Source organism: Oreochromis aureus, linkage group 23 (genome assembly GCF_013358895.1).
Source record: "Oreochromis aureus strain Israel breed Guangdong linkage group 23, ZZ_aureus, whole genome shotgun sequence".
NCBI lineage: Eukaryota > Metazoa > Chordata > Actinopteri > Cichliformes > Cichlidae > Oreochromis > Oreochromis aureus.
In genome coordinates this window covers 16,343,205-16,361,142 of record NC_052963.1, presented here as the reverse complement: position 1 = coordinate 16,361,142, position 17,938 = coordinate 16,343,205, and the positions used below count along the sequence as shown (strand labels likewise).

At 40.5% G+C, this 17,938-nt stretch overlaps 1 protein-coding gene across 1 annotated transcript in view; it reads left to right on the top strand.

Moving 5' to 3' along the window:
- LOC116310276 (neural cell adhesion molecule 2) overlaps positions 1 to 17,938 on the top strand; it is a 373,150-nt gene that overhangs the window by 251,545 nt on the left and 103,667 nt on the right. The window contains exons 2-3 of the mRNA XM_039606303.1: positions 1,467 to 1,541; positions 14,194 to 14,400. Of these exons, the coding sequence (XP_039462237.1) occupies positions 1,467 to 1,541; positions 14,194 to 14,400 (282 nt within the window). The remainder of the gene's footprint in view (positions 1 to 1,466; positions 1,542 to 14,193; positions 14,401 to 17,938) is intronic.

Here is a 17,938-nt window from a genome sequence, read left to right as displayed (position 1 = left end):
GCCTCTTTACTGCCATCTATAGTCAGCACTGGGTTATGACAGAGTTCTCCCGGTGATAGCAGCTTGAGTGTGGCGCTGCTGTTGGTTAGAGCCATTCTCCCCGGAGAAGCTGCAGCTAATCATTGCATCATTTCCTCAATTATTGACAGCCGCCCTGTTAAGTTCCCAGTGTTATAGAGAGAATTAACATCCATTAGAGTATTATTCAGCCTTCATCTGCGTGCCTGTGTGTGCCTGTGTGTGTTTGTATTTGTGTGGGGTTTGATTTTGATCCTAACTAGACTCGCAGCTCCAAGGGCTGAGAACGAGGAGCTGAGACATGACAGGCTCATCAAAATGTCTCACGATGCCGTGTGACTACTGCTGCGTCGAGAGGCCCTGGCCTAAAATTGACCCTCTCCCCACTGAGTTGCCAATCACCGCTCATCACATTAGACATGTAGACACACTCGGCTCCACAGTGCTGTTGAGCTGCATCTCTGCTCCTGCTTTATTTTTTTTTTTTTCCTCCTCCCATTTTCCTCCTTTGACACAGTCTCACATACTTCAGGCAGACTCTTATTCAGATACCTGCCTTTCACTGCAGCCTTTAAAAACTTTCACTGGATCGCCCATTGTGTGGCATTATAGTGCCACTTACAATGGACCAGCACAGACAAATGGCCTCGGATTGTAGTTTGCCTCTGTCACTGCCACCGGCTGCAAGTTTCCCCCCACATTTTTACTGTGTCTTCCAGGCAGCATATCGCCCGCACTTTTTTTTCCTTCCCCACACAATAGTCTGGTGTATCTTAGCGAGGGTGTAAAAATGCCTTGCATGACAAGTTTTGCGAGCAAAGAAAACACCGGCATTATTGAGTTATTTGCCGATTTCTGCTCGTTTTAAGCTTTTAAAATCCCGCATTGCACTGTTGTTCGATTCATATACCATTGTCGAGAGAGATAACAGCAAATAGCATTACCTCAGGCTGAAAGGAATCCCGTTCATTGTGAGGCTGACTGACAAGCTTGTCACAAACAGCCATGTGCCTAATAGAAGGTATCAAGCCAATCTGTCTTTGAGCTTTGTGTGGCGCAATAGCCGTCTGTTGTTCTGTTGAACGGAAACTTTGAAAAGCAGTTAAAGTTGAATAAGAATATATAAACTGTTCTTTTCAGCTCTGACAATGCCTCTTATACAAGAAGGAGCCAAAAACACCTCTGAGGAGCGTTTTTTTTTAGACGGCAACGGTTCATGCACGTAAACCCGACACACAAGTGATGCAAACAGATAATGCAACAGAATCTCTTAAAAAGGGACGGAAACGGCCCACTTTGCTGTGGAAGGTGATACGTTTTGGGAGCAATTTTCTATTATTATGTCTATCCAGTCAACAAATGTGAAACTTCTTTGTGTTTTGTAGTCTCACTCGCAATAACTAATCCATTATCCTCTCTTCCTCTGTCTATCTTTTGTTCTCTTACAGCCGCCCTGCAGGTGTCTATATCTTTGAACAAAGTGGAGTTAAGTGTCGGAGAGTCCAAGTTCTTCATCTGCACAGGTACAAATGGCATGACGCCCACCCCACCTGCACGAGCTATTCTTTTAAATTTCTCTATACGCTTCCTTTGAGACTTTTTTTCCCTCCTTTAGCTCTTTGTGATGTCATGAGCGCAGAATGAGAGCCAATCAGAAGAAAGCTTGGCTTTAAAAGAAAACACGATCTGATATCCGTGTGTTTGTGTTGATCCTTTGTTCCTGTCACTTTGATCATGAGCGGGCCAGACCGGTCACCCATTTTGTTTGTGCAATGTTTAACTACACATTTAAGTCAGTTTAACATAAGAAAAAGAAGTGCAGTTCCAACAGTAAACCTCCGTCATATATAAATGCTGCTACAGTAAACAAAAGAAATGTGTCAGCACAACTTTTTGGGCTTAAACTGTAATAAACCAGACCACTTGAGGACAAGGGGCTGTACTGAAACCTGCTTTTGCTGATGCTTTTATTACAACATGATGACCTCAGTCTGTTTTGGCATTATTGTGATGATTTAGGGTGTCATATTGAAAAAACAAAACATGTACAGCTCTCTCTATTCATATGATATAATACATTATATGATTTGTTGAGAATATTTTTAAGGTAAACTTTTGCCTTGTGTGGTAAACCGTTGTGAAGGTCAAGGTCAAATGCTTAGCCAAACTCATGTGCCCGAAGGCCTATTGATCCACAAGAAATTATCTGGTAGCAAAAATTGATTTTACCTTGATTTGATTTTCACCAAAATTAAATGAGCTTGAGCTGTTATCGATGTCGACCATCAAAGAAAAATCGAAAATGATATCTCGAAAACTGTGAACACTAGACTGTTAACATACAGGCAAACAAGCTGAACCAATTATGTCCTCTAATTACAAAACTGAACGCACAAAAATTAAATTTTTTTGTAGACCCACTGTAAAAAAAATTTTTTTATAGTCAATAGTGAAAAATCAGGAACTGCTATTGTAGTATGAACAGCTGTTGGGGAGTTCTTTATCAGCAGAAAGCACTGTAAAGGTTATTAAAATACATTTAAGAGTCCCCAAAATAAGCCTGTCTTCACATTTTCTAAAGCCATCCCGTGAGGCCGGACTGGAGTCTTTGCCAAGCTGATTCTAGGCCCCGGGCCTTATGTTTGACACTCCTTTCCTACGTCATAACAATGCTGGTTTAGGATCAACATTGCACTGGACCAATGATTGTTATACTGGATAAATTAACAAAGAATTTAAATGCTTACCAAATTCCTCATTTTTTCTTTTTCTTTTTCCTCAACACTCCAAAGCAACAATGTGATTGGTCAGTAGCAATGCTGATCCTAGACCGATGTTATTATGATCATGCAGGAACAATACCAACATGAGCATATCATATACACCTTAGGTGAAGAGATAAAATGGCTTTCATTTCACTACAGCCCAGTATCAGATAAACAAGCATTATTTTGATCTGATGATGGTGCAAAAGTCAAAGAAGTAAAAGGAGGACATTGAAAATGACCATAAAGGGTCTCTTTTTAATATTATGCATATGTATTGTATCTGTGACTGCTTGGAGGCCTGTCAGAGAAGCAACGGGGGGAGTCTTATATCATTGCTCATGAATGTCTGTTTGTGTGACAGATAACATAAAACAATCCATAACCTCCATATGGCGAGGGACTCTTTGACCCCACTGTGACTCGATCCACACAGGGGCGGGGGGGGGATGCTCCTGGCTTACCGTTCCTCCTTCTCATTGTCCTCTCTGAACGTTATATCAACATAGCAGAAAACCCGATGGTGGGAGGCAGTGGCTCAGTGGGGTGGCAGCACACTCTGGCAGCCCAGGCCCGTCCCCTGCTGACTGCCTCTTCTGTCCTGCCAACACACTCAGTGTGGAGCTAACAGCAAAGGGACTAGAGACACGTACTGGGAGGAGGTCCATCCAGGGGGCATCGAAGTCTAATACGAGCTTCGGTGGGACAGAAAAAAAACAGAAAAATAACCGAGGCGAATGGAATCAAACTGGCAGAGATTGAAAAGTTGGAGCTTTCACTGCGGAGAGCTCAGAAGTGAGAAGAATGGAAAAGGCTTTGAAAAAGAGTTGTAGATGTAGGTGGGAGATAAGTTGCTACCATCCGCTGTCAAAGTGCATGGGAGGAGGTGTTTGTGTCACACGCTGCTTTCTTTTGGCCTTTTTCATCACAGGTGGCCACGCCAAGCCTGAGTTTTACCATATTCACATGCATTTCTGCCAGCTGAGAAACAGTGAGAGGCAAGAAAAAGAGAAAGCTCGGTGAAACTGAGACCCACCCGACTTTTTTACCTTTCAGTTGCCACGTAGCACCGAATGAATCAGGCCTACGTCAATATCGATAAAAGGAAAGATCAGAAAGCGCACAGAGGCAATTGTGTCATTTGCTGATTCATGGATTGGAGAGCAGCAATGAGTACGTTTCTCTTTAAAAAGACAAAAAGAATGTGAGTTGAAGTGATTTGTGTATTTGATGCCTGTCTCTCTTATTCTGAAAAGTTTGCCATGAAGAACAAGCCAGAGGGTTACCGATAGACACATTCTTTATATAAAAAGATCACAACCTCTCTTTTTTCTTAAAGACATTAAAGCAAAGGTCAAAATAAGGTCAACTATGAGTCAACATGGTAGCCTGAAGGAAGAATCCTTTTATCATATTGGCTGAATGTCAGTGCTTTTGCATTATTCATGTCTGATCTCAAATCTTTCTCGCGTTTCTTCTTCTTTTAAATAATTTTAGCTGAAACTTTATCAATTTCAGTCATTTCAAAATGCCTCAGAAGTTTCTTTTGAACCCCTTCCACACTGATACATGGCATGGCTTTGTTTCTTAGCTGTTTCTTTAGATCGTGATTTGTGTTTGGTGTGGCAGCGGAGAATAGTAGGGACAGGGTGAGAAGGAGGCAGATGATGATCTACTGTGCTGACAGCGGAAAAAGGAGCAGCCTATAGAAGAAGAGTTCCTCTCCAAACAAATTTCAATTAAAAATGGAAAATAAAACTCAGCTGCTCTGCTTCGCGTGGCTGTGTAGGTGTGCATCAATTACATTTGATTGACAATGACAAACTTGGAAACAGCTGTTAATGCAATACACAAACTGCACAACTTTCCCAGTCGAGGAGATGCAGTCAGCTCGGTGGGATCCAACACGAGCATGTAATTTTTGAGAGTTCTGTTTTTACTTTTTTATTAGGAAAGTCACTTTAATTACTTTGGAATAAGATGTCATGCACTTTGATGCACCAGCCAGTGCTTAGAAACATGAAACCCAGTCTACTGTCTACAGTCATGAGCTGTGTCCTAATTCCTAGGCCGCATCCTTCGATATATCATGTTAAACCTGAGTAACGAAAGACCTGGGGTCTGAAAATGATGTGCTGGGAGTCCGGTGTTCTCGCCGGCTCTAGTGAGCCTCGACCTCCCAGTCTGCTGGTGGGTAACAGACGTCTCCAAAAACGTCAGAGCACTTTTGCAAATATGTGATGTCTTGATAAATCGAGCAGATATTTGAAGTTTACACAGCTACACTCTTGCCTGAAAATATGTTAAAAGTTTATTTTGTGACCCAGAAAGAGTAATATTAAAACTAAGTAGCTGCCGCCATTGTTGGAAACTGGAATTGGCTGGCTGTGCTACGAATTCTGGGATAGGTTGGGCCACAAAGGATACACCCGACCCATCACAGCCTTCATCGCTTGGCTGTGACGTAAACGGCCTTCAAATGCGCCCTCTGAAGGATGCGGCCTAGGTATTGGGACACAGCTATGGAGTTGCTGCTGGCTACAGTAATGTCTGATCCCACCACATTCCCACATACCCGATAAAGCTCATCAGTTAAGTTTTGGATAACTTGTTGATGGAGTCAAAAGATCTGGAGCAAACCTGACTCAAGTTTGCTCCATACCTATTTAGATATATTTTAGATAATGGTGGTTTTAGGCACTCCTTCAGGGAAACTGTGAAACTGTACATGCAGTGTGTTTGTTATGGCACAGTGGTGACAGAGTTCAAGGAGGACCTCGGCACTGCCTGGAGAACTTTCTTTGTCCCCACCACATTTGCCCAAGTTCCCACTGAGGCAGAGACCTGCTGGTCTTTGAAGGGTTGCGGGGGCGATCTTGAAACAGTGAAACAGTAAAACACCATAAAGCCTCTTTCAGATGCATTGCTACTCTGGCACTGCTGTGCTCTGAAACCCATTATTCCCTATGGTCTGTGGCACGCATGAATGCTTTTTTACTGCATAGAGCAAAACGAAGTGCAGTCCAAGTGTGCCGTCCAGGGAGCACTCACAACTGCTGTACATTTGCACAACTAAAAAATGAAGAATTACAGGATGCAGGTGCAGATTGTAAACATATATCAGAAGTGGCTAGTGTGACAAAAATGTTTGGCCATGTACTCAACCTTGTAGTAAATCTTGTGCATATCACTGTATATGTGAAGGGGCCATTTATGGTACACCTAAAGAACAGTTTGTTTGTTCCATCAGGTTGGGCATTTGAACATTATGGATCCGACATATTTGCAAGATCAAATATGAAGACCCTGCTGTGCTGATCCTTTGTTAATAAGGGAGCAGCCGAAGGAAGCTATTGTAGATGTAAGGATTTTTATGATATAGCAATGAGGACAGTGTTCAACATTTGTAAGGTCTATACACCACTCAATAAAAATCCCAACAGTTCTTTAATTATATTTAAAGCCGTATGACTAATATGTTTTCATGGCTTACATAAAACAGGTTATGATTTTGTGCGATAGTTGAGGGTTTTCTCCAAAAAAACAAAAAGAGTGTTGGAATGCTTTCTCCCTGCTCTATGAAATATTCACAAAGGGTTAACCATCCATTTATCAATGCCCAAAATCCAGTTTAGACACTTATTATGAGGATATTTATGGCCCAGGTTAAAGTTGACTAGGATTATACTGTGAAGGGGTGAAGTACGAATAATACGCAAGGGTTAAAGGGTTAAAGTTATTAGGAAAGAGCAATGCCTTACTTAACCAAGACACCTTTAAGGAGGCTGCGGGTCCTATGTTAAATAATCATTTCATAATAAAGGCTTTCTATAAAATGAATGAATATATATCAAAGAAATTTCCCACTTGTCCTGCAGGTCTCTGTTTATCTTTAAAGCTCGGGTCCTCTACCAGAGGCCCGGGAGCTTGAAGCTGCGCAGTAACATTTCTGTTCCTGATGTCGTTTCTGTGATCTGTTGGAAACACTCCGCCAGTTTGGAGACTCCTGTTGCCCTCACCCTTCACATCTTCTCTAGCTCCTCTATCCTGTCTTCAGCTGCTGCTACAAAGGTCAAGAATGACTAGATCTGTGAACTTTGACCTTCGTAGTATTTCTATTACAGCTAATTATCACATAGATCATTAATGCACTGGCATTTTCACCAAACTCTTCTAAAATATAGACCATTGCCTTGAGAGTAAATGAAGTCCTATCTATTCACTGACTTTTGCTTTAAAAAGAGAATGTGAGAGGCAGAATTAGGTCTTATTAATTCACAAAAGGATAAATTAAGCACATTTTCTTTCATTAAACTTACTCCATAAAGATGACATTCAGTGGAGTTTTTATTTGAGGCCATGAGATGACGGGAGACAGCGAAGACCTGAAGATCTCAGAGGTCAGGAAAAGCAAAAAAAACATGAATGACTAAACTGATAAACTAAGTGATATGAATGATTTTTGTAGAAATAGTTCTCCACAATATTAGTGTCATGTATCCAAAACAGTGCCAGCTGATGTAAATAGTGGAAGACTATTTACATCTTTACTATTTACATTTACATATTTAAGGCTGTTATTTTTATAAAAGGAGCATTTATTTACACCTAGACCAGAAAAGTCATATGAAAGCTATTTGACTTTATACCTCACTGCACACTTTTTTGCACAATTTTACACAAATCAGTGACTGCATGCATAGTTTCACAAAGTCAAGGTAAAAAGGATATAGAGCTACAAAACTGTGATAGGGAGAAGGTCTGGGTGGATGGATGGGTCCAAGTCGCTTCAACCCAGGAGACTGTGGTTTGTGTCCAATGTGAAAACAAAAGGTCATTGTTGACTTATTTTCTTTTTCTAACTTTAATTTTCATGATTTCAGTCATGGTTTGCTTAAGCTTATGAAAGAAACCGGTCACATTCAGGAAAAGATCAGGCTTTGGGCTAAATAGACCCTTTCACAACATTAACCATATTTTGGAAAGCCATTCTGGCAATGTGTGTGTGGATGAAAATGGCATTGCTGGCTACGGTAGATACTTGTGTCTACCCTAACCTTTAAAAACAAAAACAACACCCCAAAACACTCCATCATTTAATCATTCCTCATGCACAGTTTGCTACTTTAATGGGCTGTTTTTTTGCTAATGCAGTACTGGACCCGTGAAAACAGGAAGCGTGAGTTTTTTCCTGAACTGGAGGAAACTGGCAAAACAATAAGGTGAGAAAGCCAAGGATTATTACCAAATGGGAAGATTGGTTTGGATGGTAATTATACATTTTGGAGAAATGATTTGGAAAAAATGCACGCTACATTAAAAAACATTATTAACACAGTATCTGCAAACCATAATTAAACTTTCCTTTTAAGATATTCAAATTAGTTTCTTTTATCTCTTTAAAAGTAAAATATTTTGCGTCCAGTACTTCTGTAGCCACTTTTTACTTTACCAGGGACATGATCCCCCAATGGTGCAGAAACTGCAACGTGAAATGACTCCCAGTGTCAGTGTTGGGTTCACAGCATAAAGCTGCATTCATGCCATTAAATTAAAAAATTCAGCCCCTTTATTCATTTCAATGAGGCTCTGAGGGAGAGTTGCAAAGGAGCCCATTGCAAAACGTTGGACCTTTTATCAAGAAATAGGTGAACTTCAGTCTTTGAAGAAATGCCACTGACTAGTCAAGTGCATTAACCTGGTTGATTATGTATTTCTGCTATTTATTTAGCAGTTATGGCAGCAGAAGATAAAATGTTAACCTCCCATGGACCTGCTGTGCAAACTTCAAACTTCATAGATGATCTTTCATCATCTCACTGGTCTCTGAAACTGTTTGCATTGCCATGAAGTCAAATACCACCATTTTTGCCAGTGCTCACAGATACACACCAGGCGGTGTATGGCATTGGTAGCTCAAATCATATATTTTTGCTAGACTTTACACCCCAACAGCCATCTTTAAACACTACATAGTGTTTATTCACATTATGACCAGCAGTTGCAGTAAGTAGTGTACCTCCAATCAATCAATAAACATTAACAGTCCAAATTTTTTGTTTTCCAGGGTATCCTTCAATTTAATGTCTTTTAATGATGGAAAACTATAAATTGTTACCTTCATGATTTATTGCCTTCTTACAGTACTGTGCAGAAGTCTTGAGTCACCCCTCATTTGTTTATATTTTGATTCGAAGGAGCCATTTTTTTTAAGTGGTATTGAGCAATAGTTCTTCAGGTTTTCCGAAAATCACTGAAAACTTTCCTTTGGACGTTGGCTTTTTACTCCTTACTCATTTTGAGGCCAGTTTGTTAAGTCATTTAACAAACTGGCCTATGAGTCATTTAAGCATACAAAAACTAACTCAAGGAATAAGACAGTGTTGTGTCTACACATAACAGACAACTTGTTTTATATCTAACAGCCTGTCACTAAAACAGATAATTTATTCCAGTTTCTTGAGTTGACTTTATTTGAATGTATTAAAAATGCCAAGAATAACACAGTTTTACAGGCCCTTAAATATATCTTTTATTTGCATTTGCTGGTGCAAATATTTCCTGCACCAGCAAAAAGCTATTAGATGAAGACTTGGCATATCTCAGAGTGTTGTGTAATGTGTCCTTTTAAAAGTCCAGGACAAAAGAGGAGTGCCGGGCCTAAAAAAAACAAACTACAGCAGATGAAAAGTATCTATTTTTTCACATAACAATGACTGCCAATGCAGTAAAACAATACCTGGATAGAAAAAACACAAAGTAGAATGCCATCAGTCATGGATTGGCCTCCCCAGAGCTCGGACCTCAACATTATTGAAGCAGTGTGGGATCATGTTGACAGAGAACAGAACAAAAGGCAGAAACATCCAAAGAAGAGATTTGAATGTCTTTCAGGAAGCCTGGAGAATTATTCCTGAAGATTACTTAAAGAGTAGTTATACACTTTATTTCCATGTATTTTTGGCAGGTTTCAATACATTGCCTTACAGATTTCTCATTTTTCAAGTAAAAGATATGAGAGGTGCCTGAAAATGTCAATTAAACATCTTGTCTCATTAATATCCATTCAGGAAGCTGTATTTTTCTCAAAACTTGGGAAATTATTGCCTGTTATTTGAAGACACTAGCACAATCATGTAAGCAAGACTTTCCAAACAAATTTAAGCATCATTAAAAATAATTATGACTTTATTAGTATTCAGTATTGTGACCAGTTTTGGTTTTTTTTACAGTTGGAGAAAACAAACAGCAATAACGATACCTACTGCAGAGCTCTTTTGTTCTTATTTGAAATGAACCTGGACTCGTGGCGTGACAAATAAGGAGGTGGATAAACGGGTGTTTAGGTGTGTGGTTAACCTCCCATGTGACTGAAGTGGCAAAGAGCCAGAACAAGTGTTGGCTGCTGCAGAAGACAGGAGACAGCTACAAAAGAAACCTCAGTAGCCAGCCGAGATCCAGCAGCTATTGTGTTTCTCCGTGTTTTCTTCAGATAACCAAAGCAGGGAGGGCCACACCCCTCGTCCCAGTAGACCTGCATTTTCCCAGTGGCTAGACATTACAGAGTAGACAGAGATAGATATATAACCAATAATTTTGATACCAAGCAGCACACATTTCCCTGGTCAGCCTTTTACTCTGCTGCTATCTACTTCCCTGGAGACTTAAATCAATTTCTACCAAGACCCCAGTGCCAGGTGCTGTGGGAATCTGAGTGTTTAGGCTTGTGCTCAGCTAATTTTGGCACCAAGAGGCCTCCTTAGTCAATAATCTACCCTGTGCAGGAGCTGAGGAGATTGCTTCGGTATTTCTTTCAGCTGCTCTCTCACTGCCGAGGAGGACACAAAGCTTTTCCGCTTGTCCTGGTTCCATCTGAAGTGTCACTTCTTTGTGATTTTCAGGATTAAGCTGTCATTCAATCACGGCACCGCACTGTAGATGTTTCGGGTAGAAAAGCGATCATTGTCTTACCGCACAACATTTAGAAAAGACGTTCATTCTCTTCCAGCAGAAATCAGTAATAACACCAGAGATTATGCAGATTTTCAGAGCTGTTCGACAGAAAATTTCCACGAGCTATTCATGCAGTTGTAAAGATGCACAGAGGGGAGGCAGGGCTGAGTGTGGAAAACAGGGCATCACGCTCCGCACTCCTGTCTTCTCAGATCATCTGTGAAGCAAATGGCCTGTCACCACACTAGCTGCATCAGTGTGAGCATATTTAACTGTCTCTGCTGTCAACAGACTGTAAAATGGAAAGCGCTGATAACGTTGGGATTCTAACAGGTATAAAGAGACGGCCGCGGGGATGCTAGACGCTTATCTGCTCCCCACAAGGCTCCGGTCGGAAAGCCCGGGACGCTCTGTGCTGTAATGTGATTTGAGCAACACTGGTGTTTGATTGCCTCATCAGATTTGTTGGCCTTGAAACTAATGAGCAGCACACGCCAAACATGCAACGCTGATGGTTGTTGGAAACACTGTGATGATGATCGGAGTTGGGGTATGTAAGCTGGAGCCGGCGTTTTGGAAGCATGGATATCGAGAGGGAACTTTGTCATCATGTACCTTCATGTGTTCGTGAGCCATTAAAATAGATTTTTATCTAAGCTCTATGCTCTTTTTATAATCTGCATATGTCCCCAGCAAAAATCCAGTCATACCTGAAGCCATCCCCTCACAGTTACTCCTGCCTGTTGTGAGCTAAGCCATTGCAGGCCTCTGATGCAGGCTGCTGTGCACCTGAATGATAAAAGCTTTGCTCAAGGGCATCTTACAGACAGTAGCAGAGAGGTGGGAAAAGGGAATTCTGCCTGCCTGCTTTCTACTCCCTCTTTCTAAGGGGTCATACTGCCATTTTTCTATTATGATATGATATAACAGTGTCTGCCACTTCTATTCTTCCTCTATCTTTTGTTTCCTAACTGGACAAGCCTCTGTCTGTATCCTCTCTTGTTCCAGTCTCTGGCTGATTGATGGGCCAAGTAATGGCCCTCCACACTGACACTTTTATTTGCAGAATTTACAGGCAAGCAGCACCTGCTGCGGGCAGATGGTTCTATCATCTCCTACAGTAGCCAGATGAGTTCATGTTTCATAAGGTGCATATGGGCGCCATTTTAATCAGAATTCGGGTTAGCTTTTGAGCAGGCCTACCGTTTGCACTGATGTTTACGCCTCTATCCGTGTTTGCAATTGCAGGAGTGCTGTGGATAAACATAGGAACAAGAGTGGAATTTATGGACTGCATATGTCCCTGTTTCTGTACAGAGTTATTAGCCATGTAAATCCAAGATTATGACATAATCGTATAATTTCAGCCCGTCTGTTCACTAAACTAGTTCCAGCAACGGCGGTGGATGGTCCTCAGCTCTGCAGAGCAAACCAAACGGTAGCAAGAAAGTACTCACATGTAATATCTAATGAAATAAAGGGTATTCAATTGGGATTTTGCCCCCCTGCATCATTTTTGCTGTATGAAACCTAACACTTGTTCTTTACTAATAGTGGATTGCTGATTTCAAAAAGTAATGTTCATTTTTGCTCATTTTTGCTCATTGCATCATCTTTTTTCACAAGTTTTCTTGTGCTATATTTGTGGATGTTTCACTACATCCAAACAGGATGAAACCATCACAGATTCTGTGGAAAAAAAGGTGTACTCTGCTTATTTTAGCATAAACATGGCAACCAAGACAAGTCATGGGCACTTTCAGTTTGCCGGGTTGTGTCGAAAACCGAGCGTGGACTATGGGGAAGACAAGGAGCTTTGGGTTTTGGTGGCATGAATGGAGCCACAGAATCACTTTGATGTGTGATACTTTGGTTAAATCAGTATTTCTGGATACAGTTCAAAAACCAAATCATCTGTCAATTAAATTTAATTTTACTTATGTAGCATGAAATCACATTAGTAGTCGCCTCAAGGCGCTTTATATCGTAAGGTAAAGATGCTACAATAATACAAAGAAAACCAATCAAACTACCCTCTATTAGTTAGCACTTGGCGACAGTGGGAAGTTAAAAAATGCCTTTTAACAGACAGTGGCAGAGCCAGGCTCAGGGAGGGGCATACATCTCCTGTGACCACTTGGGGTTATGACATTTACTTAGTTACACTAACCTGCCATCAGCAATGAGACCTGTATCACATTTAGATGAAGAAAACCAATAGAAATACCAATAGAAATATTTCTGTTGGCTTATTTGATGATATTATATTTATATTTTGTCTCCAGATGCACACCATTCTAATGATGAGGACTTTGAAGATCCATCTTCTAGTAGCTCATCTCTCCCCTAATTATTAATTTAAGTAGGGTTAAATAACCAAGTATGAGTTTTGGATCTGCCAAACGAAGCAGTTGATTCGCCTTAGTCTAGGCTCAGTGAGGAAAACCTCTTCCTAGCACTAGGAACCAGATTTTCTTTTTGTAGGCATCATGTGAAAAGTCTTTGAAATGGTTGATGACTTTGACTATTGTCTTGATGCTGAAGGTCTTTTGGGTACAATGGGCTGTTCATTGACAGGTCAAAAGCAAGCCTAAGATGTGTCCTACAGCATAATGGCAATTACGTTGCATCCATACTAATTGGTCATTTTGTCCAGTTAAAAGAAACCTATGAAAATATGAAAACTGTACTGGAGAGGCTGATTCACATTTTATGAATCGGCTGAAACTACGTAGAATAATTGGATCACTTTGGTGTTTTACTGCTTTGATATTTTTGAACTCAGATAATAACGACTATTTTCCAGAAAACATTTTTAAGCAGGTCTGAAGCAGCTTGAAGCCTTCATGTTTCCAATTAAAATAATTTGTTGATTTTTATTTCAGCATGACTGTAAAATTCAAGTTGACTTTAATGTTATTGCTGTGGAGCTACCTGGACTACTCCATTTTCGGTTTGTGGATGCTTCAGATTTTTCCTCCCTGCATTAGGTCTCCATGTTCACCTAGTTGTAAAAGTTTCACTCTGTAAAAGTTTGTTTTTACAGAGTGGGTGGGGACACAGTTGTGAGCAAACTTAGTTGTATGCTACAGGCTGAGTCTACAGGCATAGCCATGCCAAGTAAATGGTACTCAAGGGCAATGTGGTATATTCATAAGCAATCTCGAGACTTTAAACTGCTGAAACTGTTGCAGGTTCTTCTCATTGGATTCATTTTGAAATAAATAAAGCTGCTGAAGGTCAAGAAGGTGCAAAGTATTTAAGTGCACTTAAAACTGCCCTCTTTATAGATCTCATGTCTGAATGTGAGTAATCATGAAAACTGCTCTTTCTCATGGAATGAAGGTAAACATTATGCTGGGTTGTGACATAGTCTTTACTTTGCTGGTCTAACAGAATAAAATACACTCCTTGTAATCAGTTTATTTGATATATCTCCTTCTCTCTCTGCTCCTAGCCATCGGCGAGCCGGTCAAGTTGGAGTGGTATAACCCCCAGGGCGAGCGCATCGTGGCCTCTAAGCGAATGGCGCTCCACACAGAAGCATCCAGATCCAAGCTCGTTATTTATAATGCCATCATCGAAGACGCGGGTATCTACCGCTGCCAGGCCACTGATGTCAGTGGTCACACCGAAGAGGCCTCCGTTGTGCTGGAGATCTACCGTAAGCTTGATAACACACACACACACACAAGCTGACACATTTACCCACAGATGCTCTGTGTTTGCTTCCTAAGGAGATTGGAACATGAGGACACGGAGAGAATAAACATCTCACATTAGCTTTTGATCACCAGGACAACCAGCTGATTCATATTCTCACCCTCTCCACAGCCACAAGCTGCGTTAGCTCTCTGTGTGTGCACATGCATCTTAGGTTTATGTGTACCTTTGACTTTGTGTGTGAGTGTGTGAGTTAGACTGATTCTTGTGATTAAATTATAATGACGGCTAGCAATGCCACAGGACTTAGATCCTGTCAGGAATAATGAGAGATCAGGCACTGAGGCTTACCTGCCTTGCTGACCAATCACTATTTCCTGGGCAAAAACTACATTTTTTTCCCAGGAAATAGTGTTGGTGGTTATAGGCTTTTTTTTTTTTTTACTGATTCCATTCTAGCAGTAATCAGTGAATTTGCATCTTTAAAGTGTTGTTCAGCAAGACATCCGGCTGAAACCCCACTAGCTTATTGCTGTGATTTAATTTAGACAACAGTGGAAATAAAACGAGAAAAACATGTTGGTTTCACTAAGATCATCTCCTGGAGCAGGGAGCTTTGTGCATCTTAGGGAAAATTACAATGTAGATCTAAAAAACACAAACACCTGTTTTATATAGATTTAAGTGGAAAAGAATTCAAGATAACAAAGCCTGACAGGCATAAAATAGCATTTTTACACCAATAAAGTGATTCCCAGAACTATTAGCTGAAAACTTGGCATATGTGCGGTGTGTACTTAAACAGTTTGGGGACACTGGACAAGTGGAGGACAAAAAAAGAAGAAGTGTCAAGCCTAAAATATCTATCTACAGCAGATGAACAGTATCTAAAAGTCATGTCCTTAAGAAAAGGACATACATAAGAAAAGACCAGCAAAAACCCAACACGGGACCTGAGAGATGCATCTACCCTTTCAGCTGATCCAGCCACTGGTGACTGAAACCTCATGAGAAAGTATTTCAGTGGAAGGGTGGCTGTCAAGAAGCAATTCTCAAGGAAGGGAAACTGAGAGAAAAGACTGATTATCAGTGGCAACATGTCTGATGGAGTGATGAATCCAAACTGGATATTTTTGGTTTAGAAATCATCAGTTTATAGGGAAGAATTCAAGAGACGGGTACAAGAGTGAGTGCCTACAGCCATCTGTAAAACACGGTGGAGGCTCTGTCATGGTTTGAGGCTGGTGGTGTTGGAGATCTTGCCAAAATTAATGAATTATAAAGACAGAAAAGTATCATCAAATTTTAATCAACCATGCAGTACCATCTGGAAAGTGTTTCATTAGCATTAGTTTCGTGGGGGTTTTAGCAGGAAAATGATCCCAAATGCACTACCAGTGTAATAAGAGCACACCTGGATAGAAAGACACACAGTGGAACAATATCAGTCATGGATTGGCCTCCCCAGAGTCCAGACCTCAACATTCTTGAAGCAGTGTGGGATCATGTTGGCAGAGAACAGAACAAAAGGCAGAAACATCCAAAAAAGAATTTTGAATGTCTTTCAGGAAACCTGGAGAACTATACTTGAAGACTACTTAAAGAAATTGCAAGAAAGACTGTGTTGAATAATAAAGGCGATCAAACCTAATTCACTTCCAACCTCTGTTTTCTCTATATACTGCATTTCCATGTATGTTTGTACAGATGTCAATAAATCGCTGCACCTGTTAGCCATTTTCCAAGCACAATCCAGTTGTTAGGTGATGACGTTTAAGCTCTGCTTCTGGATCCAAACGACGCTGCGTTCATTAGGGCTGTTGTCTTTTTAACATGTTTTAATTTTTTATATTGTGTTCTGTTTAATCTGAACAACCCCTAAAAGATAGGTTCACTACTCCGTACTTCACTACTCTGCTTTGTGGGCTTTATGCCTTTTGGAACATTTTAAATTCAGTTGTCTCAAAATTAAAAAGGATTTTTGTGCTGTTAATTGTACTAACAACAGATCCAAAAGGTAGGTCATATACTGCATCTACGGCTGTATCTGTGAGTAGAATTAGCATTAGCCTGGTAATTTCTGCTATTCAAGAGAATTTGGTGTCCAATCAAGGTGTGAAGTCATTAGGTGCAACAGTTTAAAGTGGGTTATAGAAATGCAAGCTTTTTTATTAGTCTATTTACAAAATCCTTGCGAGAACATGGTTTATATTTAAAAAAAAGACCATAGGTAGAACTCTCTCTGTTGACAGGTGAGAGGACAAAGATTATAATTCAAAAGCTACAAGCACAAAAGATTACTTAAGAGCCAAGTGACCTCTGAGGTGTGAGTCTTTGATCAGGAGTCTACACAAAGTTTAATTGGAGGAAACGTCAAGGTACATGGATTTGATTCCAGAGCTCACTCACACACACAAACACACACAATTATATGTACACACACTCTGGAAATCATCACCTGCTGTGTGGCTGCCTTTTCATCCTCTCCCAGCGAACCATTAGGGGAGACATCACAGCTTCAATCACACCTGCCACCACTCAGCCTTTGCCTCATTCAACACATAACCAATTCCCTAAAACCATTGTTTCCATGGTAACCAGGCATCACTCACTGAGGTCCTCAGTGTAGATTCCACGAGCAGCAGGCGGATGAAAACCACCCTAAAATCCAGCCAGGTGTTCTGCCAGCACACAGTCGGAACAGGCGAGGAGTCCTCTGCACGGTGCACAGACCTGCGTGCTGCAACATGTTCTACATGAAATTCATGACCTGTGGGAGACAGAGTGTTGACATCTTCTCAGCAGTTGCTGACTTCTCTATGATGGCCAGATGTAGTCATGCAGCACGGATTGTCAGATCAGTTTGGAATTAAAAGCTGGTCCACAGTCTGATGAAGTTCATAGACACAGAAAGCAGTAGGTAGCAATGAGTTGTTGACCAATCTTGTGCTAACTCACATTAAATTTAGCACACGCATGTTCCCTGAGATAGCACCTATCTAATTCAGGGATCCTCTGATTCAGTTTTTTCCACCAAAGCCATAGTGAGGTTAGCGTTTCTGATTTTAATTAAAACTGTAAAATCTAAAAGCAAATCTTGCCATGAAATTTTGACATTTGAGTCCTAAACAACAAGAAAAGTTAAGTAACCAATTTGCTTTTTATCTATAGTCATTTCAAAATTTGTGTTTCTCATGCACTTTGGTTTATGACCAATTAGCTACAGAAAGTGGTAATTAGGAAATTTTAACAAGATAACATATTTAACACTGATGCTCTCCATAAAAACATTATCTGGTTAGCATGTACATTTGTCAATGTGAGAATGTAGCATGCTAGGATTGCCATTTAAGCAAAAACATTGCTGTTCTGTGTGCTGTGCCTGCTAGCTCGATTTCTGTTAGTACTTCAGTGTAATGCAGTATGGTTACTATTATGTTAGCACTACAGTTTGAGTCACTCCTATTTTTTTTTTCATTTTCTGAACAAGTAGCCAGTCATTTTTGTGGAGGTTTTTCAAAGTTGTCTTTAGTGACTGC